Below are 26520 nucleotides of genomic sequence, written 5' to 3'. Positions count from 1 at the left end.
TTTCTTCGTCGAGGCCTGAAAGCGAGCGCCTCGCTGCATTGGATTTTCCGGAGAGAGAAAATTCATTCTCATGAACGGGAATAGATCAGAGATCTCTTGCAAGCGACCTTCGTGAGATTTCCCTCGTCGCCAGAATTCTTCGGCGTTTTATCAGCTCGCTCTGATTTCGATTAGTCGGAGCTGTTCGATTCAGTCGGACGAAGGGGATGAATGCTGAGCAATCCCAGGCCTGCCGGCGGTTCCATCAAATTGATCCCCCAACGGGAGAGAAGCGCTCAATCGACAACCATCAGGAACACCTGGCCAATCTTCGGGAAAATTATTGTTTTCACGGAGGATTCGAGGACATGATGGGAAGCCTCGCCGGTGTAGGACAGCTCCCGCTTCATCAGCGTTTCCCTCCGGAAAGTATGGAAGAAATTCTCGGACTGAAGTTCACTCGTGAAAACAATCGTCACTGGGTGATCACTCGAGTGATCGAGAGAAACGGTAGAGGGTAGCGAGTAGCGAGCTACCACCGTGTACATGCGTGAAAACGACACACTTTATTGTGTTTCGTGAGACTGGCGCTTGGTGATATGAAATTCCACGTTCATCGATTGAAAGGATGATTGGAATCATGTACAGAAGAAATGCGGAATGTAACTATGCGGAACATATTAAGGAGCTCTATCGAGGTGCCATTGCTCCTGACATTCCCCTCGTTGGTTCGCGATCGGTCGGCTGTCGTAATCCACAGTCGCGGCCATGATCATCGAACCAGGCTTGTGGACGTTCGATATCTTCATTCGAGAGCTCTCGGTCGACGACCGTGCTCATTGTGGAATCGAAAATTCCTTTCCCCGTAAACTCTCGGAATTGCGCCCAAGTATACGCGCGGTCACGGGGGAACTGAATTATTGCCCGGACAAGGGGTCTTCAGTCAATTGGAGTCTTCGCCCTCACCGAACTACATGAATAACTTACTTCTGTCTTCTGCCCAGCTGCGTGAGCCGAACATCCTTCCCTTAATCCGGAGAACGACCATTCATCGACTTGACAGAGTTTTCGAGATTCCACAAAGATCATCCAATGGATGATTTGGCCGGGATAATCACCCGTAAATTCACAAACTTTCGACCCCATACTCGTGATAAACCGATGCCCATCAACGGAAACCCAGCCTCGGGAATGCGGGAAAGATTCCGCTGCATGGAGCACGGAGTTTCTTCGACCGGCTATCCGAGATATTCTGGAGACGTTTTCACGTCAGAATACCTCGGATCCGATTCACAGAGCGACCGTGACCGTCCCCAGGACTAAAGCTTGATCCCCGCCTGGTAGTCTCACATCTTCAGTGTGGAGGAAACTTGAGGCTTCGACGGGAGCTCGAAATCTGCGGTTGGTCGATCAGGTCGAATACTCGGCATGATATTGAGAACTGTAAGAAATTATTCGTCTATCCATTGAATAGACTGATGCGCACACTCGGTACGAGCATGCCGGCCCCAAGAGTCGAGGGAACAGATTGGGGGAACAGATAAGGAAATCGATTGCCCGCACTTCATCTTACCTGGGAATTAGGCCGGAAATTCCGACCTCCTGGTTCTATGAAAGGCTTGCGGCTCGCTCGAATTCCTCCCGAAGGCACGAAATATTCATTTAGGCAGGTGAAGATCATAATCTGGATGAGTCTGTTCTGTGTGCAAGACTCAGCGGAACCTTGGCGGGCGGGTTTTCGTTCAATCAATTACCGCTAGAGCTCGATTCGTGCCTGGCGGAGTCCCAATGTGAGAATGAGCAATTGAATAGCGGGCGCGAAGGGCACTCGCTGATAACGGACTTTGCGGAGTTCGGATCTCAGAAGCGATCCCGATCGAATCCGATAGCAAGCTCCTGGGTGGTAGGGAAAAGAAAGAACCATTCCACTCCATCTCGAAAGTTTCCTCGCTCGTGGTAGAACACTCCGTTTCGAGTGTCCGCAGCGGAGAGAAGCGGGGCTTGTGTATGAACCCGAAATAGATCCAACGCACCGTGAATGAATGTTCCCGGACCCGGATGGAATGAAAACATGCCTCACCAGGTTCTCTGAGAGGAAATACTGTCCCCGTGCTCGAAACTTCGGAACGTCACGTAGCAGTGGCGCGGGATCGGCATTGGGAGCCCAAGGGAATATTGTTGGTTCAAGTTTTAAATTTTTTCAAGCGATTCTCGTGGGATTCTGTCATGCGATCGCTCCTCTCGCCGCAGGGTTCGTCTATTTGTGACCACTACGTTGCTAGTAGTCACAATCACATACGCGCCCGAGCTCCGGGCTCAACGACGAGGTACCCACAATTCCCCGCCCACCCGGCTCCGGTCCCCACCATTCCGGTCCCGTGCTGAATTGCACGGATTGTGGAGGAACGTTATTGTAGTGCAAACTAAAGATTCCATTCTTCTCTCGGCTTCCTTTATCGGACTAAACACGCACCGTATTCCGCAGGGGAAGGGAATCGACGGCAGGCCAAGCCCTTTCGGAAGCTTTCTCAACAGCTGATTCGGGAGTTTCTCGGAACTCCTCGAAAAGTTCACAGAGCAGCTTTTCGTCTGGTCGATCGATATCGCCTCCAGAACATTGGATTATGTGGCGGAAGGCACCAAAAAGCACGCAAGGGTGCAAATTCGCGGAATTTGTTCGCTCTATGAGCCCCGCCGTCGCGGCTTAGAGCCATACCGGACAGGCATGCCATCAGCACTCACGAAGACATCTCCGAAATTTGAGATCACGCTGCTTGCTTCTATGTGTCTAGTCTTGAGCAGGAGCGGCAACCACTGTCCACGAGGTCATAGTGGTCGAGATCCTCCCCTTTGCCTCCCTTGATCACACGATGCTCTCCTTCCGCGACTGACTCTCACCTAAATCTTCGAATTCTTATTCGCTTATGCCCGGGAAGTTTTTGCATGCGTCGTTCAAGGAAGCGCTCTGATGTCCGACAGAAGAGGTCAATAGTTTCACAGACAGGGGGAAAAAAGAGATCGGCTTCGAGCGCAACCGCCTCTCCCGGAGCAGAAGCGAGAAGTCGATGTTACCGACGATTCATGAGCAACCTGAGCTCGCACTGTCAATCGAGCTGGCGGACTACTCCACAAAGATCGCAGAGGATTTAGTTAGCACCATTCCGCACGATTGCACCGACGTCGATTTCGTCCCCGACGACAGTTCCAGGCCGGATTCAGGTTCCCAACGTACGCTCTCTCGTTGGCTGGTCCAGCATCTCATAAGTTCATCGACGGAGGCGGGAGCAAGACTCGACAAGTAAACTGAGAGCTCGTAGATATACCCACATCGACGTATCGACGGGGCATATGCCCGAATGAATATTGAGCTAAGAAGGTTTGTTTCTACTCACGAATCATTTATTACTCAATTTCACTCGAACTTTCTCGCTATAACTCAAACTGTTCTCATCGCAGGTAGGTTAAGAGGGACACAATATCCTCAAGAGAGAGCGGCAGCTTCACCATCGACTTAGGTCCCTTTCTGCTTTGATTGACGGCGTGCTCCACCAGCGAGCTGTCTGGACTTGACGAAAGAGGTTTGTGGATCCGGGGCAGCGCTGGTTTGCATTCGCACTGTGGATCGGAGAGCAAGATCAGTGATTTAGCCCTCCTGAGGACAGGGCCTCTCTCGATTTCCATGCGACCTAACTAGCCTCCTTATCGTAGGGCGGAAGGTCTTCCGAAGAGAAAGTCTCCGAACTGTGCAGAACGATAGTGAAAGGAACCGAGGGACAAGGAACGTGTGCGGGAACAAATCGGACAGATCAACGCGTTTCATACCGCGAGAGAGAAACCCGGACTTTTTGAGAATTCTTGCTCACCTTAGCTCCTCGTATGATGACCCATCGATCTTCTAAGACCCGCTCCATCGAACTTTGGTTCTCGAACTGGACAAAAGCGAATCCTCGCGAAGTTTGTGTGGCCTGGCAGTACATCACGGCAGCATCGAGCACCTGAAAAACGCAATTTCGAGGTCGATTCCAGCCAACTACGCTCCTGTCGGAGGTCCGTCACTCGTTAAAAGTGGCGGAAGATCGTTCCGTAGGCTTACTCACGCCACCGTAGTGTCGGTCGAAGAAGCATTTGATGTCGTAGTTATTCACGTAGTAGGGCAAGCCTCCCACGAAAACCTTGAGGTATTGGTTGGGCAGCTGTGGAGACAATATACCGACTTGAGAATTCGCCGTCCAATTTCATTATCGGAACAGGATCACCGAATCGTGGCTTTCGTGTCAAGCGTCGACAGACCGCGCCACGAGACCCAGGGGAACTCCCGGCGCAGGATCTGGAATTCTTCGGTCTGGGCACTCGGCTCCGGGTGAGTGACTCGGTGGGGGCATCCTCGAGGTCTCGAACGGGATTTCTATACCACCATGAAGAAAAGCTCTGCACTCTGTTACCTTTGGCTTTGGAGTGATCCGAGATTCTGTTCCTCCTTTCGAGGGTTTCGCATCCACCTGAAGAAACACGACCTGGAGTATGACTGTGAGAAGAACGAAGACCCTTGATTTACAGAGAACAATGATGATGATTCTTCTCTTACCACGCGATTGTCTATCGTATGAGGAGCTGACTTTAAAACTTTCACTACGGAGCCCACGTGAGCGAAGGTGACAAAGCCAAAGCCGCGACTCCGTTGCTGGTCGTCGTACAGGACACTGCATTCAACTATTTCGCCAAAGGGCATGAAGTAGTTTCGTAGGGTTTGCGACGTTGTTCTCCAAGAGAGGCCCCCGATGAAGAGTTTGTTCGGGTTCTCAGCGAACTGAAGAACAAGCTCGAGATATCGCTCGGTGCTCAGATTATTCCCACAACAGAAGCACGAGCTCCGTGGCGGAGGTAACATCGGCGTCATCGACATTTCGAGGTTTCCTGGGAAATATTCAGATCCGGAAATTTGCTCCCATTGCCCGAGATCGCACGATATTCCCTGCAGATACGTGCTGTATGTGATGTGCTGCATCCTCAGCTCTCGGGAACGATCTACGATCCCTCCCCAGACTGTCCCATGGACTCCCTGCACGGATTCCACACGGATTCGACCTTGAAACAGCTCCGAGAAGCCGATCCCATAGAAAGTTGTCCAAATGCGGAAAGATATCGCTCGAAGGCATTTCTTATAGAATGGCGAACTACAGGCTCTCGAGACGCAACAGAGTCCCAGTCTTGCTTCCCCTCATTAGGACTCAACTCCACTCGCCGTTATTGTATGGTCGAAGTTTCTGGCCCGCTAACAAGATTTCTGTCCTATTCGTCAAGTCACGCCAGTCAACTCACCTTCAGTCCGAAGTCATTAACCAGATTCCTTATGAAACGAAATTTCGCCTCTGGAAACAGCGCAGGGCCAGAGCGGTTCCGTTCAACTACGGTGTGTAGAGTCGGAGCAGTTATTTTTGAAAATCTGAACCTTGCGCATTTGAAAATAACCGTTGATAATAATTTGAATGTCGCGTGGCTGCTACTGCGCTCACGGAGCACCAACGGCTTTCAAGACTGTGTCGCTGTCGCCTCCTCGGGACTATTTCGACACAAATCGCGGATTTCCTTCAGTGTTGATGAGTACGACGTGGAATTCCAACAACTTGTTCCGACGTACTTGTGCGTTCTCTTCAATACGCTAGGCTCCTACGCGGAGGACATCCATAAACGGGTAGTAATCAAAGAGAGGATATGTGAATTCGAGCAGACTCGCAACGGGACAGACTCTCCCTTGTCACCGTGACGGATCCTTCGTCTTCTAAATAATGAGAACACTCCGCCGTCTCTCGAGACTCTCGGGCAACTCGAATGAGATATGAAAAAAACTGCACCCGTGCGGCATGATGAACGAGGAATAAAATCGGGAATTGTACGATGCGGGAGGAATGGAGATTCGAATCTTCGTCCTCGATTCGAGAGGTAATTCGCACTCAAGTGTCGTGTGCGGATGTTGAGAACATCGAGGAGGCAGAGCGGGAGCGCTGCTTCCGGGCATGATCGCAATACGATTATGGGTGGATAAGCTTCCCACGAGATATGATTCCGGAACCTGTTCGCGTCGAGCAAGGACGATACATCGCGGAAGTCCAGGACGAGTCTCCCTCTGGAGCTCGTGATTACGTTCAATATGATCAAAGGCTCCTGCAAAGATGTGAAATTGGCCGTTCGTCGTCCTCTGATCAATGGAGGACGTGCTCTTTCGGAAACAGGTATAGTTGTTCCTCCGAATCCGCTTGGAACGAGACGGTTGCGGCTTCTCAGAATGAGCGAAAAGAGATCATCCAGAAAGTTCAAAGAATATTCCAAAGAGCCGTCCGCCATCATGGATCCTCCCGTTCCCACAACGATCACTGGGCTCCAGATCCCCAATGCCAGCCAATGCATCTTTGGAGAAAACATCGCTCATTCGTCGAACGATGCCGTGATAGGAGATTGTTCCACTATTCAATACACACACTTCGTGAGAGGGAATGAACGAGGCTTCCGTCCCGGTGAAAAACGAGCAATGCTCGTCGAGAGACCCCACATCGTACCCCACATCGGTTCGGAGAATTTCTATCGATGCGTCGCCTCACGGGATATCAGCAGAAATCTTCCGTCGCATCGGTTCAACGACGAGTCTCAGGGAGCAACGGCATTCGAATGGAAAGCGTCGGCGCTCGCCGATGGAGGACTCATGACGGGCGCAGTAGAGGTCGAGGAAGATATAAAGAAAAATTCAACTCCTGGTTCATGAGACGGATCTCGGAGGTCTAGGTCAGCGAGCCTGTCGCTTTGATACTTCCCACACCGGGACCGCACCACCGGTGACCATATCATGGATGCAGAAATCCCAGTGATTCCTGGGAGCGTGCAAATACGACATCCTGTACCAGACTTCAGCAACGGCGCGAGGACACGCGGATGCGTTATCTCGAATACTCACGTCAGCGGTATATCCTCCGGAGTACTTATGGATGCCACAGTTCAGTTCCGCGCGAAAACCGCAGATTTTACAAGCTCACCTCGGAGATTATTCCAGTTGAGGAAGAATATAGTATAGTATCCTTCTTCGGTACAGCGATCGTTTGGAGATGTCCTCCCTGCCAGATTCTTATCTAAGCGAGCAAATTCAATGGAGCCTAAAGCTCCGGGAACCATCCCGAATAATTTTTGAATTGAAGGTATCCCGCCGCCATTGACGAGTTTCTACAGTAGAAGGCCGACGGCTAATGATTTGCGGTTCTCCACCGGACCGGAATGCATCCTAACGACTGCACCTAATGGAACTTGATATGCTGTTCTGGGTTCAGGCTGCGGGAGAACTTGGTCAATTCGTATCACAACAGAGAACATCAGAAGCCTGTATGCGTTTGGGAGAGCACAAAGACGATTCAGCTGGCGACGTTCTTCTGATGGGAGTCATGTTGGCGGCAGCCACGGCTCCATCAAGTTACGATCACTGAACGATAAGTAATAATCAGCTGCCCCCGACCCGACTTCGTCCGCTCGTCGGTATTGGGCACATCTGCGCTTTACTTTCCGCCTTTATGCTCGCCACATGTGCGTTTTCTTCTGAGGAAGGACACGGTTTACGAAGGACTAGGCCAACGATCGTGGCTAGTTATTATGAGAGATGGTTCCCTCCTTCCTGCAGGCTTCGCGTCGAGAAAGGTCCGATTATTCGCTGCGGGTATAATCCGCGAGTTCATTACGTTTGCGGCGCGCTCGTGGAGACACTATCCATCGCAGCGGAAGAGGCTATTCCTCTCCATTCAAGGTGGTCTCCACCGATCGGTACGCGGCGTCTCCGACTCTTATCTCATTCGTCTCCTAATTGAAATACTTCTCCCCGGCCTGGTGTTGACCGGCAGCTCCGAGCCGCTCTTCTGGCGCAGGCCGCGATCCTAACCTCACAGATCTCACCATTTGTTCGAACCGCCCGAAGATGACTCCGGGTTTGCGCACTCGCACGATAAAGGGAATAAAATCCGATTCGGTCCAGCCGTTATGCCAATCTTCGGATGACCGACGTCACTTGTCCCGAGCCATGAATGTAGAATTTCAGTTGATGGATCGAGCGCATCACATCACGATTGCATTGAGTCGATCCCGAGCCCCCTCATTCTGGTCTCACATTTGTTAGTAGTCAGCATCGCCATTCGAGGCAAACTGTTCCTGTCTCCCTTCCTGGCCAACAATCGCAAGAGGACTTCCCCATCTGGACGAGAGAATCATGCTCCAGGAAGTCGGACGCTTGTCGCAACCATTGCAAACTTCAGGAAAGTTCGAGACCTCGAGACCTACGAAAAGGCTCCCCAAAGCGGACTCGGATTCCCGGAGAATGATATCGAGGCATGCTCCCTCGTCCGTCAATGAACTCTCGCCCCCACAAGGGGTTGGGCGAACCTCTGACGGGGACTTTCCCTGCGAACTCGTATATTGATAGCGGGTGCAAGATGCCGCCGATTAGTCGAGGGGGAGAGATGTTTTCGACGGAGCTATCCTCCATTTTTCGAGGGGACTTTCCGACTCTCCCCTACGCTCATCTTCTGCTAGGCATAATGGATGGGGTGCAGCAGGTGGATGAAGCAGATTTCCTAGCTTAGGATTGCTCTCTTTCATTCTTTCTTTCTTTGCAGAGCCGTCTCTGAAGGCGTTCGGGAATTCGAGCGCTCGAAATCTCCCTTGCTTTGAACGCTCCCCAGACCTGTCGGCCCGAGAAAAACTTCCGGCTTCCTCTGGAAGCCTCTTCTCGGGCCTGTCTCCGGGCTCAAGGGGAACGCTTGTTAGCCCCATCATTGGATGCTTGTAGACTCCCGAAGAAATTTTTCAAGTTTTCTAGGAACCGCCATAAGCATGGGCGCATAGCATGCGACTCCCCTCGGATTTCACTGACTTATTCCTTTTTCGCAGCCAGGACTCTAATCCGCTTCATTGTTCAATCTCTTGTTTCTGTGCCCTCGAATCAATTCTTGTTGAACTAAATCGCATGCTATACCGCTTTTTGAAGACGTCGACCGCGTTTTCATGCTCATATCCAGACTGCGCCATGCTCGGGCGTCGAAGATGAGAGTGAAGTCCTAAACGAAGGGATGCCGATTCTAACCGTCTCTCCCACAGGGCCTTCGGTCGGACACGTTGAATCGAAAGGAACTCCATGACCCTAGACGATCAAGGTCTCATTCCATTTCTCCAAACTTCGATGATGAGGAAAATGATAATTCGCTCACGAAGGACGGAATTCTCTTGGAGCGAAGGCTTAGGAATGGTGTTGTTCTCAGAAGGCGGAGTAGGACACGATTCCCCCAACGATTATCGAGGGAGTTGGGCTTTCGTCGCTATATCTTGAGCTGAGTTTTCGCAGCTTTCCGGCCACCATGTATTCCCCATCGCGCATTGACCTCTGATGCGGGGGATATCCACTTTTCCTCCGCAGCCGAGAGGAGAGTCTGGCCCTAATCTTCGAGTTATGAGCTATCCTTTCAACTTCGAGTCCGGCTCAGGAACAGAGGAGGATTTTTCAAGAGTATGGTGGCTTCGACGACGGCGCGGCGTCGCTCCGGCATCGGTGCCGCCGCGGCTCGGTCCGATCAGTAAATTGAGCAGCTTCTCTGCTCGCTTTCGCAGTTGACTCGGTCACTCATCGATGCCAATGCATCTCTGAGGGGATTGTGCAGAGTCGGCTCGATTGATCTGAAGGAATGCCCCTGTCGCTCTGAACTAGTCAGACCGGGGTGTGATGCATTTCGATCGACGGAGATCGCCTCCAATCTTGTGCCCCATTGAAGCAGGACCCTGGGGTAGCGCTCCTTATACCTGAGCTCGCGCTATGCGGGATCGAAGGTCCGCGGCGTAAAGTCAAGTTTTCAGCCGGAGGCAGGAAAGTCGGACCTTCTGGCCGGTTTGAGATTCTCTCTTCGAGAAGGTGTCATCCATCGGGCTCACCTACGTCGGCTGAGGCTTTCTGAATTTTCGCGACTCCGCGAATCTACATACATGAGAACCCCGTATGCCTTGAGCCCCTTCCGACCTTCGAACGGAAATTCACCTTGGGACAGGAAATGCGAGCGAAAGACTCTCCCGTGGTCCCGAGCGGGAAAGAGTTTGTCGATCTATCATGCCCCGGAATCGGTTGTGATCTCTCCGAGTTCTTCAATCTCATCAACACGATGCAAGACGCAATAGACGCCGGATTCGCCCGCGAATAAGTTGACGGAATACGTCGTCTTGGATTTCTAGAATGCTGGGCATGGGTATACTTCCCTCGAGAGCACCAGCCTAGCCGAGTTTCTCGTTGAGCCAAGCCTAGTCGGTCATAATGAGGGTTTTCGATCAGGTGAATACTGTGACTGTTCCCACGGGCGGGAGTTCGGCCGAGCCCCTCCGCGATTTTGTGGAGTTTTTCCGAGTGGAAAGATAGAACTCGGAACCATCCCCTCTACAGCAGATGGATATATTCCTTTGCCAGAATTTTTGTGAGGGGGGGGGGGGGTTCCGAGCCATTGAGCGCATAGTTGAACTATAACTCACTCGGACGTAAATGGATAACAAGATCGGGGGAAGAAAGTTTCCATACCGCAGAGCTACAAGAGGCTGAGACGGTGATTGAATCTTGAGTACCCGATCGACAAGGCTGTGGGATTCTCGGAAGAGGACACTCTGTGGGCACGGCCAGCGCGAGCGTAGGCGCCAGCTTTCGAACGATTCTTTGAAACCATTATTCACATTCTCGCTTTGCCGCGAGCATTTCGTGTTCCTCCGCGTTTGGTGTTCTTCCCTTTTGCGTATTTTCGATTTTCTCTCTCTTCAATTTGCTCCATGTCCCTTCTCCTTCCGCCCCGTTTCATCTTATACCCTCATTTTCGTCTAATTTCTCGATTCTTTCCCGTTTCTCTCTGTACCCCCGTTTCTCTCTGTAGCCCCGTTCCTCTCTGAATCCCCTCTCCTCTGAATGCCCTTTTCTCTCTGTACCCCTGTTTCTCTCTATTTCCCCGTTCGCCCCAATATCCTCCCTTTCGATGCTCAATCCGCTCCTCTCGAGTACCACGTTCTCATCCAGCCCCCCTTTCCTCTTTTCCGTTTCCCGTCGTTTCCCCGTGTCTCTCGCTCGTCTCCCTACCTTTCCTCCCGTTAAATCCTTCTCCCGTTCTCCCTCCGTGCCCTCGTTTACCTTCTCCGTGGTCCCTATATACCCCGTATCCCAAGTCCCTTCCATTTCTCCCCTCTCCCTGGGCTTCAAAATCTTCTTCCATCCGTCCAGAAAAACGCGTCTGCCTGTCCTCTATTTTCAGCAGCGGTGAATAAGGAACGGGAATGAGTGAATTCGGATATACGCGCTTCCTTGTTGAACCTCGCCGAAAACTGCCCTCTTCATGTCTGTTTACGCTCTTAACACTGATGATCGTGAGGTCCAGTCCCCTCCCCTCATCTTCCCGTGCTAATTTCTCGGCTGATTTCAACTCCGATGGTTGCGAATCGGGTTGGTTTTCCCCGTTCGTGCTTATCCATTTCAAGATTTCCCCTTGCTTCTCCTTCCTCCCGCTCTCTCTGTCTCCACATTTTCTTTGAGAGCAAAGTCCCCTGACTTACCACGATCTGAGCGGGCACCCGTTTACCCCCTTTCTATTAATTCAGCCGTCTCCCTGTTCCACCCGTTCCCAGCAACGGTAGATTGAAACTCACATCCAACGACGAAGCACCAATTGGACGCAATAATTGTCTTTTGTAACAGAACGGTGAACCGCAGACTGACAACGACCCCTTAAGAACCTTCCCAAAGAGCCCGGTGGACCATCTGACCAAAATTGGCGTCGATCCGCGCAATGGCTTGAGAGTCTATGGGTCACCCACAGACCCACATACATTCGCTTTTTATATAGATAAAGAAGATGTATGGAATCACTATACGAGCAGGGACAACAGCAAATCCGCAAAACTGATTCGAAGCCAAATGGGTCGGTCATGATTTCGAAGTCGTCGCTTTACCGTGAGCCCGCTCTGTCGACCCTCTGAAAGATCACGATCTAGAATCCGTCTACTCTCTCCTCCTTGGCAAATGGTAAATAGCCAAACGGACTCCCTCTCAGTAGGATGAATACTGGAGAAGGGTGGAATATAGAGTCGATGACTCTCTCGCGGTTTTATCGGCAAGTCATCTCCTAAGATGATAACGAATGGCTCCTATAACCGTTGGTCCAATGCCGTCGATTCAGGTAAGCTATCTCCTCGAGCAGCGGCGTCGTCAGAATTTAATACCCAGTCCCCTCTAAGCCTTTGTCCAAGAGGAATATCGCCGGACCTCTCAGAGCGGTCGACATTCACGGCCGCCGCGCTAGGGTATTGCTCGAGTGTGAACCTATGGCGGGCTCGTTGCTATCACTTGTTTTCCGCGCTAAACACTTCTCCGCCATCTGCTGCTTTCCCACCTCCGCGGTGGGAAACCGTAATCTCCCTTACTTCCTTGCGGAGCCTCCGCGGGCCTTGACCGGCTGTTCTCCCTGTTGGATGTCCGCCCGAAAACGTTCGACAAGACACTACTGGGCTCTCGCGAATCAATTCAATACCACGCACCAATCTCTTACATAAAACTCTCCGCCCTCCGCGGAGGGAGCCCATCCAAGATTGAGGTCGGGGCGATCCCTAGTGATTGGTTTGGTGCGGGACTTCCGGAAACCGCCTCCTGGGGGGTACCAAACGATACGTAAAGAATTTCTCGACTCATTCAGTCGCAGGACACCCCCCTCCCCCTTATCCCCGTTCTGATACGCTGCGCTGGTTGCTCCCTCGCATTTGGGCATCGAATTCGTGAAAGCCCATGAGCCAGAACTAGGAGTGTCAACCACAATGCCTGGATGTGGTTCTTCCCATAGAATTTCTGTGTTTTGCCCATCTTTCGTTTCCGATAGGTATAATGCTCCCTCTGCCTCCCCGTTCCTCGAGTTCCTGGGGGTCTGCGTCCAACATAGGTCAAAGGTTGAGCTGTTGTCTCGGGAGACCCTCAGAGCGGAACTACGCTGTAAAAACGATTAGCTACGCCCAGGGGACCGTTGAGGTTGAACAGATGTTTCCTGGAATTTAGACTCTGACCAACTAGCAGCTCTCACTATTCACCTATCAAAATCATTGTTCACCTAGTGAAGCTCGGACACAAGGGAGTCAACATAGAGAAATTAGGAGCTTCCCATGCATCCAATCTTGGAAAAATCAATTCGCAGCACATCAGATCCTCAGGTTATCATGTGCTCGACGATCCGGAATGCGGTCTGATGTTTTCGTCCGAATCGGCGGCTACTATTTCGCCCTTCTTAGATGCATATTCTGTGCTTTTGATTGACTTTTTGCCCGCCCATTCACAAGCTCCAAGCGCCTGGAACGACTAGCCCTAGTTGTTATGATGAACGGGCGACCACGAAATATGATTTCCTTCCGTCTCCGTGAGCCGTGCCGTTTGTTTCGCCCATTGTGTAACTTTCTCATTACTGTTATCCATCCTATCGGAACAAGCATGCGTATTATCCTCCTCCTCGCTTCCTCTCCGGAATCGTGATTGAGATCAGATGTGGCGAGCTGAGAGAGTATTATACAACAGCGTTGTTCGGCATGCACCGGTTACTGTCTTCCTCCTCGAGGACTTTTGCTAGGTTCTCGACTACTGCCGCAGATTGAGAGTTGAGAGCTCCGGTACCGTTTTCCGAGCTCCTCGCAGGATGGGATGTAATATCATAGTGTCATCTACTGAAATGAGACCTTCCTTCAGAATTTCCCCCTTCCCCGCGTGCATTTCTAGTCAGATAGGGACGCTTGTATGAGATCTCCTCTGTTTACGCTACCCTTGAAGGATTTCACTATTACCTGTCGCGAATGGACATGCGAACGATGTCGAGGGCGATGGCGGGTCCATCCGTGGGTCCGCTCGTCGACCGGGAGGATTGGGGGAGGACTGAATTCTCTGAATCTCACTCGACCTCTGCAAACAATTGTTGAGGGGGTAGTCACCGTCGGCAGAGATCTTTTTGCTGAGTGCAGCATCCCCTGGCTATCCCGAATAAACATAGCAAAAAAGGCAGACTTGAACTTTTGCACTCCACCAATGTTTGCACGAAGCCAAACTCAATTGTTTGGATGCATGACAACACTCCCCCCTCCGGCGCCTGATTCGGATCCGTCGGCAACGGAGCAGTCTCCAGAATGTCTTCCAGACTGATCCGAGGAGCTCAGTGGTGATCGCTGGCTGGTGGTTTGTTCTGAAAGCTGTCTCAGCAGACGAGTTCCTCTTCAGCTGATGCGGATCGCAATCTTGGAAAGCGAAAAGGCTGCGGGCGAATATACTTCGCGGGTGTAACGCAGCGCGGGGATGGAGCGATCCGGGTCCATTCTGGGCTTCTTTCTTTCATTTCCAACTATTCGTGGCGATTGAAGGACGGAAATCCAACCAATGCTGCGATACGATTGGAAAATTCGTGCGCCTATATGTTTCATGCCGATCGGAGTGAAGCGCGTCAGGACTAATGAACTGATGAGCTCTCCGAAATCCCACGAAACTTAAGACATCAGTTGTCTACCCTCGCGAGAGCATGAAGCTCTGGAATCTGGAGCATTTCGGTATCTTTCTTCGATTGGGAGCTACGGTTCCTCGCGCGAAGTCTTTCTCCGGAGGGAGGACGGTCACCTTCGTTGCAGAGTGGATTCGAGAGATTCACAAATGAGCCAGGAGATCCCCTGAGCCCATAGGTTTGTCTGGAAGGATTGAAGCGGGTTGGCTCCCGAAGAAGAGCCACGTAGTTTCACGGTCTCGTATTCGACGCACGAATCCTGTCTGAGGCTCGCACCAACTCATCGTCTTATCGACGGGCTCTGCCACAACTGGATAACTTCCTCAGTCAGACCGTAGCATGGAAAAGCATTCATCGGGCCGATGAATGTGGATCCGAGCTCCGGAGGTCCCTCTTCGAAAAACGGTTCTGTTCCCAAGGAAATCATTCCGGATCCGTCCGGAGGGGGCGTCTCCCCTGAGCGTCCATATCATACACTGGTTGAGCCGTATAGCGACCGCGAGCAGAACAACGCTCCGAGTGATTGAATTTCGAATTCGTATGCTCCCTCAGGCTCTTCATTCCGGCCGACGACCTTGGAGAAGAAAAAATCGGGCGGATTTCTTCCGCTTGGCCTATGCTCTCGGGAGCTCCTTGAACCCCCCCGCTGGCCGGAGAAGAGATTCTCGATTGGACGGACTTGCGCTGAAACGAGCGACTGGTACAACATGACAACGCTCTCTACAAACTTGTCGAAGATCGACCGCTCGGGACGACTTGAACGCTCGGTACACCGAGAGGGAACCGCCCTATTCTCTTGAGCTCAGGAGAGACCGATTCGAGTGAGCCAGCCCTCATTCACAAATAACGGACAGATCTCCAAAAGCGAATTTATTCAAACATCGTTTCGGGGTCTCATAGGACGAAAAAATCGATATATACAAGCCCAGTAACGAGGCTGATCGTTCACAGCTCCACTCACACACTCGTCTCACCTGCGGGGCTCTCGTACAAAGGGTTCTGACTGCAATAATTGAAGGAAACTAGTTAAAAGAAAATGTTTCGATCCTAGGGAACAACAAAGAGGGGAGTGGACCAGCTTATCTTGGAGTACCGCTCGACGTTCGTTTGACGGATCGCCTTCGTGTTTCTAAGAGTTTTCTCCCCTTTCGTCAGCCCGCTAGATGATACATTGAGTGCATCGAAGATCTTTTTCGAGAATGACTTATGAACAGCCCGAGGAAACGTTGAGAACGTCGAGAGCTCTCGAGATAGCGGGTTCCAGACCTCGTGGCATCAAATAACGAACTTCGAGAAGCGGTCGGAACAGATGGGAAGCCCGATGTCTCCGTGAGCCTATGCCGTTCGCCCAAGGCGTGAATATGCTGAACTCACCGCTCGCTGCCGGTATTTGTGACGTTTTGATATCGCGCCTCGATGTCACCGCCGAGCAGAGAGCCCGGGTCTTCTGCGTTAAGGTCGAGATCGACCGATTCTGTACAGAAATTATTGATCAATGGCGACACGATGTTTCCCGGATTCAGCTGAATCACATCCTGTCGAAGTTCAAAGAATCCATGAGAAGCTCGTTGAAAACGATATTGTCGCAGGCTTTCGCGAAGGTTTCCGCAGCAACAATCGAAATCATCAAGATCGAACAATGAGGTGTTAGGATCGCATTGAACGACAAACCTGCGATTCCGGTGAGCGCAGTCCCTCGAAAATATGATTCTTTTGACCGAAGCTGTACAAAGAAGGCGTGTCCAGGTGGAGGGATGAATTCCCGACGTTCTTCTGGAAGGATTCCCGATTCCTTATCCGAAAGCTCTCTTCTAATTTTCACGAGTTCGCTCCTCTACCCGAACTCGGAATGACCTCGTTCTCTTTCCTGAGGAGTCGCGTGAGCGAGCTCAATGCAGTCACTCCGATGAGGTGACAGATGTCTCATTCTGCAATTGTTCCAGACTGTGACTGAGGCATGAAAAGAGTCCCGTGCCGATGCCTAATTCCCTCTGACTCGTGTTCGCTCCGAATAAACAAAGGGAAAAACTACTCATACCGGCCTCCGGGGAACAACTTTTGTTTTACTCGAAAGTAGGGAACGCAGTGCTAATGATTTATAAGAACAGAGCACTGGCTGCTGTAACACGAGATCCTAAATTGAATATACTCGGAACACAACGGACTCCGTCGCCCGCCGAGGGGGTCGGACCGAGGAGACCGTACCGTCGAGCCGCCTTCGGCGCCGTCGGGGAGTTTGCTAGGTTTCCCGTCGCCGAGGACAATCCAAACATTCGTTGGATTGGCGAACGTTCCTTAGCGACAAACCGAGCGACCGACCGACGGACCGACGGCTCGATTGTCGACTCCTGGCTGGATCGAATACTTCTCATGGGAAATCGGGGCCGATTTGTCCGCTCCTCTACGAAGCTCCGGGTTTCGGTGCTCTGCGTTTCGAATCCCTCGCCTCTCGCAGCTCCATCCTTGTTTGCATTCGCTTCTCCTGCCGTCGGACGGTCGGTCGCTCCGAACCTCCGCCCGCCGCTCGGAGTAATCTACGAAGCAACACCGTTCCTCGCCTCTCGCATTTCCTCAAAAATAAACAAAACCCGAGCAAACCGACCGTTCGGTGTCTGACTGCTTAGATATGGCGATGCCAGTCGCTAGATTTGTCTTCTGAGCTTTCCAATCGATTGCGTCTGCGAATTTAGCGATCGCATTGAATTGTCGTGCTGCGTCTCCCCTCTTTTGTTCGTTGTCCACAGAGAACAGGAACCCTCGACAACGGCACGAGACCCAGTGGAATCCGGAGTTTCCCGAGCGGCAAGAGCCATCGCTCCACAGAATTATCGGTATCGCTACAGCTGAGATCACTTGTTTTCAACAATTTCGTAACGGAGCTCGGACGCTGGCTTTCCCAAATCGCAGAGTCAAAGCGGGCTTCCTCTCAGCGTTTGAGAACGTCCCGGATTCTCCGTCGAGTTAGCTCTAAGTGGCGATATCAATCTGGAGTTTATATCTGGCAGTAAGGACCGGCCGCGGAGAGTTTCTGTACCTGTCTTCCCTGTTGGCAGAGCTGGGGAGAAGAGTGTTCTGGCACGTAATATGTACGAAGGAGGGAGCAGCTGGCCTCCAAGTCGAGCTTGCAGAGCTTCGACCTCGAATCCTTCCGGGCTTAGCGATTGCTGTGGACAGCGCAGTGGACGCGAAACAGCGCAGAGCACGACAGAAGGTGCTGAAGAACAGGGCATCACCCAGAATCAGATTTGTAAATTCACTACGTGGCAGTAGGGGCTCGGCCTGCAGCCCCCTGATGTACCAGAGGGTTGGTAGGACGCAAGCAAGCTGCTGAAGGGCTTCCCGCGGTAACAATTCGCCCCTTAATGTACGGAGCTGCCTTCGATTCGGTGTCGAGACGACAGCGGCTGCGCCCCCCAACGGCGAGCCAGTTCAGAGCGTTGTGACCCCTGAGGCTCTGAGCGCGTCCCGTGGCGCGGGGACGGCGGGCGCAACGACGAGGAGGAGAAATCTCACTCCACGCCAGCTGTAGCCGTTAGCGAAATATATACAAAACATCCCGCTACCTGGTAATTGGCTACAATCCGACCTTCCAATCGTCGCAAGCTTAGCAGAAGGATCAGCCGTCACCCGACTCAGGCTCTGGAGGAAATGTTGGAACGAGCAAAGCGCGGAACTAATGTTGCTGTAGCCGATTCGAGGACGGGTAAATACCATCCCAAACGACAGCTGAGAACCCGAAGCATGAAGGATTCCTCGCCTCCGACAAATGACGAGAATTGATACGAAGTTCGTAGCAAGCGACTATTGTCGCAGAACGGCGCTCCGAAGTGCTTGCCGAGAACAATACACTCATCTGAATAGCTCGCAGTCGGCGTCGTTCTCGTAGCGGTGTCGACGGCGATGACGACGGCGACTACAACAATATCCTGGTGAAACGCGAGGAATTTTAATGAACTTCTGAGCAAACTGTTCCTGTCAGGCGAATTCTTTTTGACCGCCGCGGCTAAGAGCGAGCCTGCAGTCATCACCTCTGTCACTTTCAGGGCTCGTACGCTACCATTGCGAGCGTTCCGAGAAGAATACGTGGTCGCCGTCTGAGAGAAAAGCGAAACGGACCACCTTTGTATTCAGCAGCATTTCCCTCCGGGAGCGAGTTCGCCCGGCGGTAGCGCTGCCAGAAAACGGGGAAAAGTCCACGATCCCAAATCGGCCAACAAACCCGAGCCAACAAAAAATTCCAGCTTTACATGGGAGCCTGCCATGTAGCCAAGAAACGTACGTCTATCCAACCTAATGGAAGCTTTTTTAACCGGAGCAAAGCACACAAAAGTACCGTGAACCGCGAACGCACCTGACAAACACGTTTTGCTGCCCGAGTCGATGACGAGGACGACATCGACGTTTTATACTCTGAGTCGGTTCGATGTTGATAGTACGTCCCAACAAATACAAGAAGGTTCACGACGAGCAGCGAACAGCCAACAGCTATTGTGATGAAAAGAGCTTTTGAGTACGGGCCCGATGCCAGGCTTTCCAACGACAAAGGCAAGTGGTCGACATCGACGGCTCCATGAGAGACATGCCCGAGAGTCACTGTCGCGGGCGAAGAGATCACCACCGAAGACAACAAAGGATCTGAAAGTTGCGATTCCTCACTTGTTGATGCCAATATTTCATGCGACTTGTCCGAGGCGCCACTCCGACGATCGTTAGAATCGCCTCGCTATCGAAGCGCTCCATATAATGTCGCCTCAGATGGAGACATAACTGACCTAACGCGAAGCTCCGAGGCATTGGAGCCGATGTCGCTTGCAGTGACGACACGAGCAGAGGTAGTCGGTAAACTAGCGATCTGTGCAGGGGTAACGTCACGTTGCTCGAAATGAAATCCTCGACCGAGCTGGTCCCGCTGGAGTCCTCGTCCGACCGGTGGAGCGCGGGTATAAGACGATTCCACAACGACATCCGATGCGAATCGAAGTGCTGCAGCGGTCGTGGTCTCGCTTCTGTGGAATTTCGCAATTTATAGATATTTACGTATCAAGAGCTCCGCTCGAGAGCGAAGCCCGGCACCGCGTTGCCCCCCGCAAGGCATCGAGCTGTGATGCTCTTCTCGTGTTCCAGACGCCGCCGCGCCGATTTACTCGAGCCCGCTCGAGCGATAAAAGTCATCGATGCGACAGAACTTCACGCGATAATTTAGGCCTCGAGGTTCCGGGAATTTCCGGAAGCGTTCTCGATACCGCACCGGAGATGGAAATCGTTTCCGATTTAATATGATCCGATTGAGGCCAAACTTCCGGTGCTTTCTGACTCACCAATTGTGAGGTATTCTCCACGAGTGGGTTCGAATCGCTGCCAGGAGATTTCTTCGGTAACTGGCCGTGACGGACGCTCGGAATTGACAGTCTCGATCGTGCTCGAGTTTGGTCGCCTAAAATTTTGGTCGAGAATCAGCTTACATAGATCGACGGTTCCAGCCGAGAGCTTCGCACCCCTTTTGCCTCTCGAAGCATTCTGTCCAGCCAGGACAGACACCGTCATTCCGAGATTCCCGAACTCGATTGATTGATTGATTGATTGATTGATTGATTGATTGATTGATTGATTGATTGATTGATTGATTGATTGATTGATTGATTGATTGATTGATTGATTGATTGATTGATTGATTGATTGATTGATTGATTGATTGATTGATTGATTGATTGATTGATTGATTGATTGATTGATTGATTGATTGATTGATTGATTGATTGATTGATTGATTGATTGATTGATTGATTGATTGATTGATTGATTGATTGATTGATTGATTGATTGATTGATTGATTGATTGATTGATTGATTGATTGATTGATTGATTGATTGATTGATTGATTGATTCACTGATGGATCAAGCGAGCATACCCTGTCCGGAGAAAATTATTCCAGTAGATCAGCATGAATTCGGAAATTTGAGCATCTTGTCGGCTGTAATTGAGACGGCGGCTCTGTTGATGATCGAGGAGCGGCATACCAAGCAGGAAGGTCAGAGCCTCTTCAGAATCAGGTGTGCAACTGTATAAATGGCTGTAGTCGCAGCTGGTGCTTTGATAAGCGAACACGTAGAAGAACGTCGAACGTTGACTTTTGCTGGAAAAGGGGCACACGTGGGTATTCGACTACGGAACGTTCCGCTCACAGCGTCGTTGCCAAGTTTCGTTGGCTTGCCATCGAGCCGGTGGCGTGACGACGACGGCGGCGGCGGCGGCACCCTTCTCTGGGAACGTTCAAAGCACCAGATGGCACATACATCTGCATCGAGCTCCCCGACTGTCTGCTTTTCTCTGTTCGGCATCCTCATCTGCTATCTATCGGTGTGATCCGCTTCGCCATGCGGGAGCTAGCTGTCGTCGTTCATTCGTTCGTTTAGTGTCCTCTATCTGAAGACTCTGCGCTCCTTCGCCGCGCCGGTAATTGGATGCCATCCGTCGCCTCCGCGTGCTAATTGAATGGCTCGAGATAAACTCGGGTACCTTGTTCTACAGCAGGCAGAGAAAGCGAACTGACGAACGGTACCGGGAAAACAAGCAACGAGAAGTTCCCACCAACCTCAGAGTTATCACATGTGAGTGGAGTGTTGTCACTTCCATTAAGGGCGCCACTACAGTTGCGTCGGATAAAGCCTCTGCCGTTTCCCGCAGGATGTCGGTCGTAGAAGGCTCGCTTTTCGTCCAGTCGGTGTATTCATTCGAGATTGAGAAGAGTATCTCGTTCTGGTGGAAAAAATACGAATTGCGAACGAGTGTTCGTAGAGCACGTTCTTTGTATTCAGCCTGTAAAAAAATCACCCCCGATGAGAGACTCCTGAGATGAGTGCTCCTTACGCATCCTCTGAGTGAGTGATTCTACGAGAATCGATCGGGTCCTTCTCTAAGTCGGCCTGCGCTGACTTGGAGTTTGTCTCGGGGCTCTCTCCGAATATGAAAAAGGAGTCCGGAGCCGCGATGCGTTTCGGAATTCGGAATTCCCCTGCTGCGAGATCGTACCGCCATTTCTCACTCCCCTCATCAGGACCTCTCGGCCCGGATAAGAATTGGCCGCTCAGAACGTCGCCGCGGAGATACTTCTTCAGGAATAAGGCGGACACCCTTTCGGGTCAACTCACATCGATGCCGTGTATTCGCTGATAATCATTGAATAGTTGGTAGCTTTCCCACTTGGTCACTCCCGTCAATAGATCGTGCTGGCCGAACGAGCTTGACCTTGATGTGTAGGCAGACGTGGCGGCGTAAATGTCATGGGGGACAAGGTCGCCGTCGGGCGTTGGCCCAAAAGGACCACAAAGATGTTCGGGAACCAATAACTTCGAGCTTGCTTGAACGAGTTCGTCCGCCGATCTTTCTCGGAAGCATTCCACCGGATCTTCGCCGGCCTCGCAGCGTAGACTTTTGGCGAGCAGTAAAGCCTGCTCGTCGGCGTCGTGGCACAGGGCCCACGAGGATAGCGCGCTGCCTCCGATCAGAGCGGCTCTTCTGAATAAACCTGAAACAACGAAACGAGTGAAAGGAGCGAGCCTGCAACAAACGGAATACAAATTCGTATAAATGATCTCCTAAGGCACCACGACGGGCCATTCCTTTCCCGCCGGTCGACAGCGAGTCCCTCCCGTCTCCGCAGGCAGCAGCTACGGGGACGGAGGCGCAGCGGCAGCGATCCCTACCGGTAGGTCTCCCCCTACGATCCGTGTCTTTCGTAACGTTCTCCTTGTGCGCACGTAATTCAACCTCAACTTTTCCCGACCGCTGAAACGCAACGCTTTCTCACGCCGCAGGGTCGCCTGCTCTCTTTTGCGCGAATTTCCGTCGTTCGTTGACCACCGAGCGAAATATCTACCGAAGGGCGATCCCCGGTCCCGAAGCGACGCAGACGCCATCCGGTTCCGTCGACCTTTGACGGGAATAACGTCTCATTATCCGGGAGATATTGATTAGGCTGCGAGTAATTGCTATGTCCATCTGGAGGTAGTTGATTATTATCTTCGTCGACCGAGATCCAGCTGACCGATCCAGCTGGCGGATGGTTTGCGTTGAGGTCACTCGGCAGCGGACGGCCCGTTAAGGACTAATCGACTGGCTCCGTTTTGTTCGGACGTGTGGATCAGAGTACAAAGGGAGCAAGGCGGGACAGGCTGCAAAAGATTTTCATAGCCCGATTCCGTCAGACCGTGCGACGCAATGGGCGATACGTGTATGTATGTACATCCGGGCAGCGCCGCGCCGAAACCAAAAGCGAAGGCCTGCTTGATCACATTTTACGCCCAGGTCCTGGCCGGACCTTCGAATGTGCCGAGTCGTCTTATTTATCCCGACTTGACACCCGTCCCCCAAGAGAAGCCCGTTTCGTGTCGCTGCCGCCAGCACACACAATGGCACAGAGAATCAACGAAAGAAGCAAGAAACGAGTTTTTTTCCCCTCCCAGGACCGGACGCTTTTCCCCTCCTCCCTATGATGGCTTGACTGCGTTCCATTCTCGATGAAAAGACTTACTCAGTGACTGACTGTCTGAGCGACCACTTCGTTAAACGAACGACCTGCCACCACGGTGGTACGGGGAACTCCTGAAGCGCCCGCACAAATTCAGCATCCTCGGCAGCCATCGCCACGTTAACACCGAGCCGACGTAGCTGCCCTCGCAAACAATGTACGAGCAGCAGCACCGACAACGCCGAGTGCCGGCGTCCGAAATATTACGCAGCGGGCAGAGACTGACGCAAATGTTTCTCTTCTGGTCGTCCATCCTCGAAGTGACAGTCCATCCTCAAACTTGCGAACGATTATAGCGGGAAAACTTCGCACTCGACATGTCGGCGGCGGAGATTCGAATGCCGCCGGACTGTTTCCTCACCCGAGGTGGCGGCGCTTTCTTATGTATATGCTGCTGCTGCTGCCGCGTAAGAGAGGAAAAACGTTGCATGAAATCTCTTACCGGTTGCTACGGGGTTGAGCATATGCAGATGAACAAGGACGGCGGCCTTCCCGGCGCCCAGCAGCGTCACTCTATCTCGATCACCCCCAAACGAGGCCGCGTTGAGTCGGAGCCACCGCAGAGCTTCGATCTGATCTCTGAGACCTACGTTCGCGGAGACTGTACCGGAGAGACTATTCGGGAGAAATCCTGGTCGAGAGGAAGATCGAGGGAAAATGAGGTCTTTAGATTCTTTCGAACATTCTGCTCGGTTTCCAGCGGGGAGAAAACTCGAGCGGAACTCCAACAGCGCTCATATTTACTCACCGAGTACTCCCACCCTGTAGTTGAGGGTGACGACAATCGAATTCGTGTACGCAGCCATCACCGAACCGTCTACGTAATTCCCCGCACCCCATGAGTAGGAGTCTCCTGTCGATACGATTACCAAAACGGGGATTCGACTCTCCGCCGATCGATGTGCTGGAAAAAAACGCACCTTGAGTTCCGAATGTCTACGCCGCGCCCGTAAAAGCGGTCGGAGCAGTCTTCATGGGAATCAGGCGAATCATGTCTCAGGAGTCCGGACAGAGAGCACGATTCGCGCCCGGGACCATCTCGGAAGAGCTTCGCCGGAGGCTGCCCCTATCAATATGCGACCTCCATCCTTCTACGGATATTCCGCTCCTGAGGCGTCCCGTCCACTCTCGCGCCGTTCTCGCAGGTAGCGGTCGACGAGACGGAACGATAAGAATTCGAGAACCATGAGTATTCTTGTGTTCCGTACGGACGTGTCCGAGTGAAGAAGAGGAAATCGTCCCGTCGGAGAATTCGTGGGAGGCTCGCCGGAGGGGAGAATTTTAATGAGACAAAAACAACGGGTCAAGATAGCAGACGACGAATGACCCCACGAAACGATAAGAATCCGCAAGGAGTAAGACGCCAGGTAATGCGTGTGACATCACCGTAGAGACACGTAAAAATGGCCCGACTGGGAGTCTGTGATAGGATGGAGCCTCGGTACATTTGTGCAAACATCACCCCAGTGTGACAATTACCTGTGCCGAATCTGTAACGGAGCTTACGAAACCCCGTCATTATGAGCTGCTACCATTGACCGTCTATATGTTTACACTTGCGCGCTCGGTGAACTTCCCGATGCTCCAGCAAGCCCACGCGGCGGGAGGTCTCTCGTGCAAGTATCATTGCCTCCTCACGAAACTCCATTCGTTCTTGCCCTCACAGAAGTTCTCGAAGAACGGCGATTAGATCCTGACGACCGTATCCTCTTTCAGGCCGTTTCGATCCTTATTCATACAAAATCTCAGACGTTCCCGGTTCGGAATGACAACCAGTTGGTCGGGCCAGTAATCGATGTAGGTCAGGAAGCCTTGACGCGGACGTTTTCGGATCATGAAAGTTTCAGAGGCCAAGGTAAGAAGTCTGGCCGCGGCGCCGAGGACCTCTCGCGCCGAGATTCCCATAAATGCTCAGCGAAATCGGAGATGTCAATCAGTCTGTATAAATCACCTGTCTGGGACACTGGCCTCTTCAATTGAGAATCCGTTCGATTGTCGGAAGATTCCCACCACGAGGGCTCCCGACCTGATCCTCGCGGGAAACACGAATACTCTGTCAGAAGGAATCGTCGATGCGCTCACTCCTGATTCTACGTACCTACAACGTTTTCCACCAATGAATGAGGACGTCGGGCTGAAGGATTCGGAGGAAAATTGGCTTCCTCAGCACAGGCGATGCGTCTAGGGAGGATAATTTGCCGGAAATCTCTCCACTCGAGAGCCCGGTCATGCTCCATCCTCACTGGATGAGCCCTCCAGTGGAGCATAAAGCAATGGGCTACAGACATGCACAGAGTCTCTGAGTAAGTGGGAGAAAGAATCAAAATAGAACTTACACGAAGGAGCGTAGATGTTTAGGTAGAGACAGTCTTCGGACTGGTTTCCCTCGATGAAGGGCTTTATCCGTTGCAAGAGCTTCAATCTCGAGGTCGAGATCTTCAGCTGAAATGCTTCTTCCCAGCTCCCTGTCGGAGTTGTCGGAATTTCCGGAAATGCCTGGACGCAAACTGGAGGCATGGATTCTAGATCGCGAATTCCGTCCCATTTCGCAACGGGCTGAGGAGGTTGGAACCTCAGCTTGCCCACAGGTGGCGCTGCGTAGGGGATTCCCAAGAAGACTTCGACATCCTGTAGACGATGCGGAGAGCTGAGTTTGATTGTTCGTCCTCTGACGACGCCCGAAGTTGTGTGAACGGTCCTGCCGCTGTTGCTGGCAGCGCTGTTCTGCGTCGGAGCTGACGCCAGGTCTGCGCCGACGCCCGAGCCCGATGATGCCGTGAGCGCATCGAGCAATAGAGAGAGCAGCAGTAATAGCTGTGATTTCGGGCTCTTAACGGACGACAACAGAAGCGAGCGGCCCGGCAGAGACGTCGGCGGAGCAGGCATTTCTGCGTATTTCCGGCCTCTCGATCAGTTCTCGGCTCGGTCGCCGCGTCCCCGCGTCACCATAGAGTCCACGTCGAGAGCTCGCTCTCTCTCATAGCGGCGATGCGTGGCTATTGCGACACGACAGCCGAAAGACGGAATCCAATGTTCCCCATACTCCATATCGTTCAGACGTCGGCGGTGCGAGCGCAGTCCGAGGGGTAGCAGTCGACGAACTCTTGCCCCGGAGGCATACGACTACCTGGAACGGGAAAGAATTTCAGTGTTCGACGGCGACAACAATGCAACAGTGGTAGCGTCTACAGCCGTGTTTGCGTCGCACTCGCTGCGGCGATACGTTGTTTCCTCTTCCATCAACCGCAAAGCACCGTTACCGCTACCTCGTTAGATCGTTGCTCTTACGGACCGAGTTTGCAAGATGCGTTCACATCGGCATGGGAAACGGTGCAAGGCGACCTGATTGATCGATTGATTAATTATTATTCCCTCAATCCATCAATCTGCAAGCCGGGGCTCGGTGAATCACTCAGAACCCGCAACAACGAACATAAAAGTTCCTCTGCCCACACGG

At 52.1% G+C, this 26520-nt stretch overlaps 1 protein-coding gene across 1 annotated transcript; it reads right to left on the bottom strand.

The window, feature by feature from the left end:
- Positions 1–3426: 3426 nt before the first annotated feature.
- LOC100906718 (neuroligin-1) lies at positions 3427–25949 on the bottom strand. Its single transcript, XM_029112696.1, has 16 exons — positions 25400–25949; positions 23812–23967; positions 23506–23694; positions 21685–22061; positions 21129–21352; positions 20445–20669; positions 19853–19968; positions 19307–19540; positions 18886–19169; positions 15909–16069; positions 15509–15537; positions 4565–4893; positions 4422–4478; positions 4077–4172; positions 3843–3974; positions 3427–3594 (listed from the first exon to the last, which is right to left on the bottom strand). The coding sequence occupies exons 1-16, from the start codon at positions 25947–25949 to the stop codon at positions 3427–3429; spliced, it is 3327 nt and encodes a 1108-aa protein (XP_028968529.1).
- Positions 25950–26520: the final 571 nt, after the last annotated feature.

This window comes from Galendromus occidentalis, unplaced genomic scaffold (assembly GCF_000255335.2).
Source record: "Galendromus occidentalis unplaced genomic scaffold, Mocc_1.1 scf7180000077524, whole genome shotgun sequence".
Lineage (NCBI taxonomy): Eukaryota > Metazoa > Arthropoda > Arachnida > Mesostigmata > Phytoseiidae > Galendromus > Galendromus occidentalis.
Note: the sequence above shows the minus strand (reverse complement) of the source record. Positions and strands in the feature narration are given on the sequence as shown.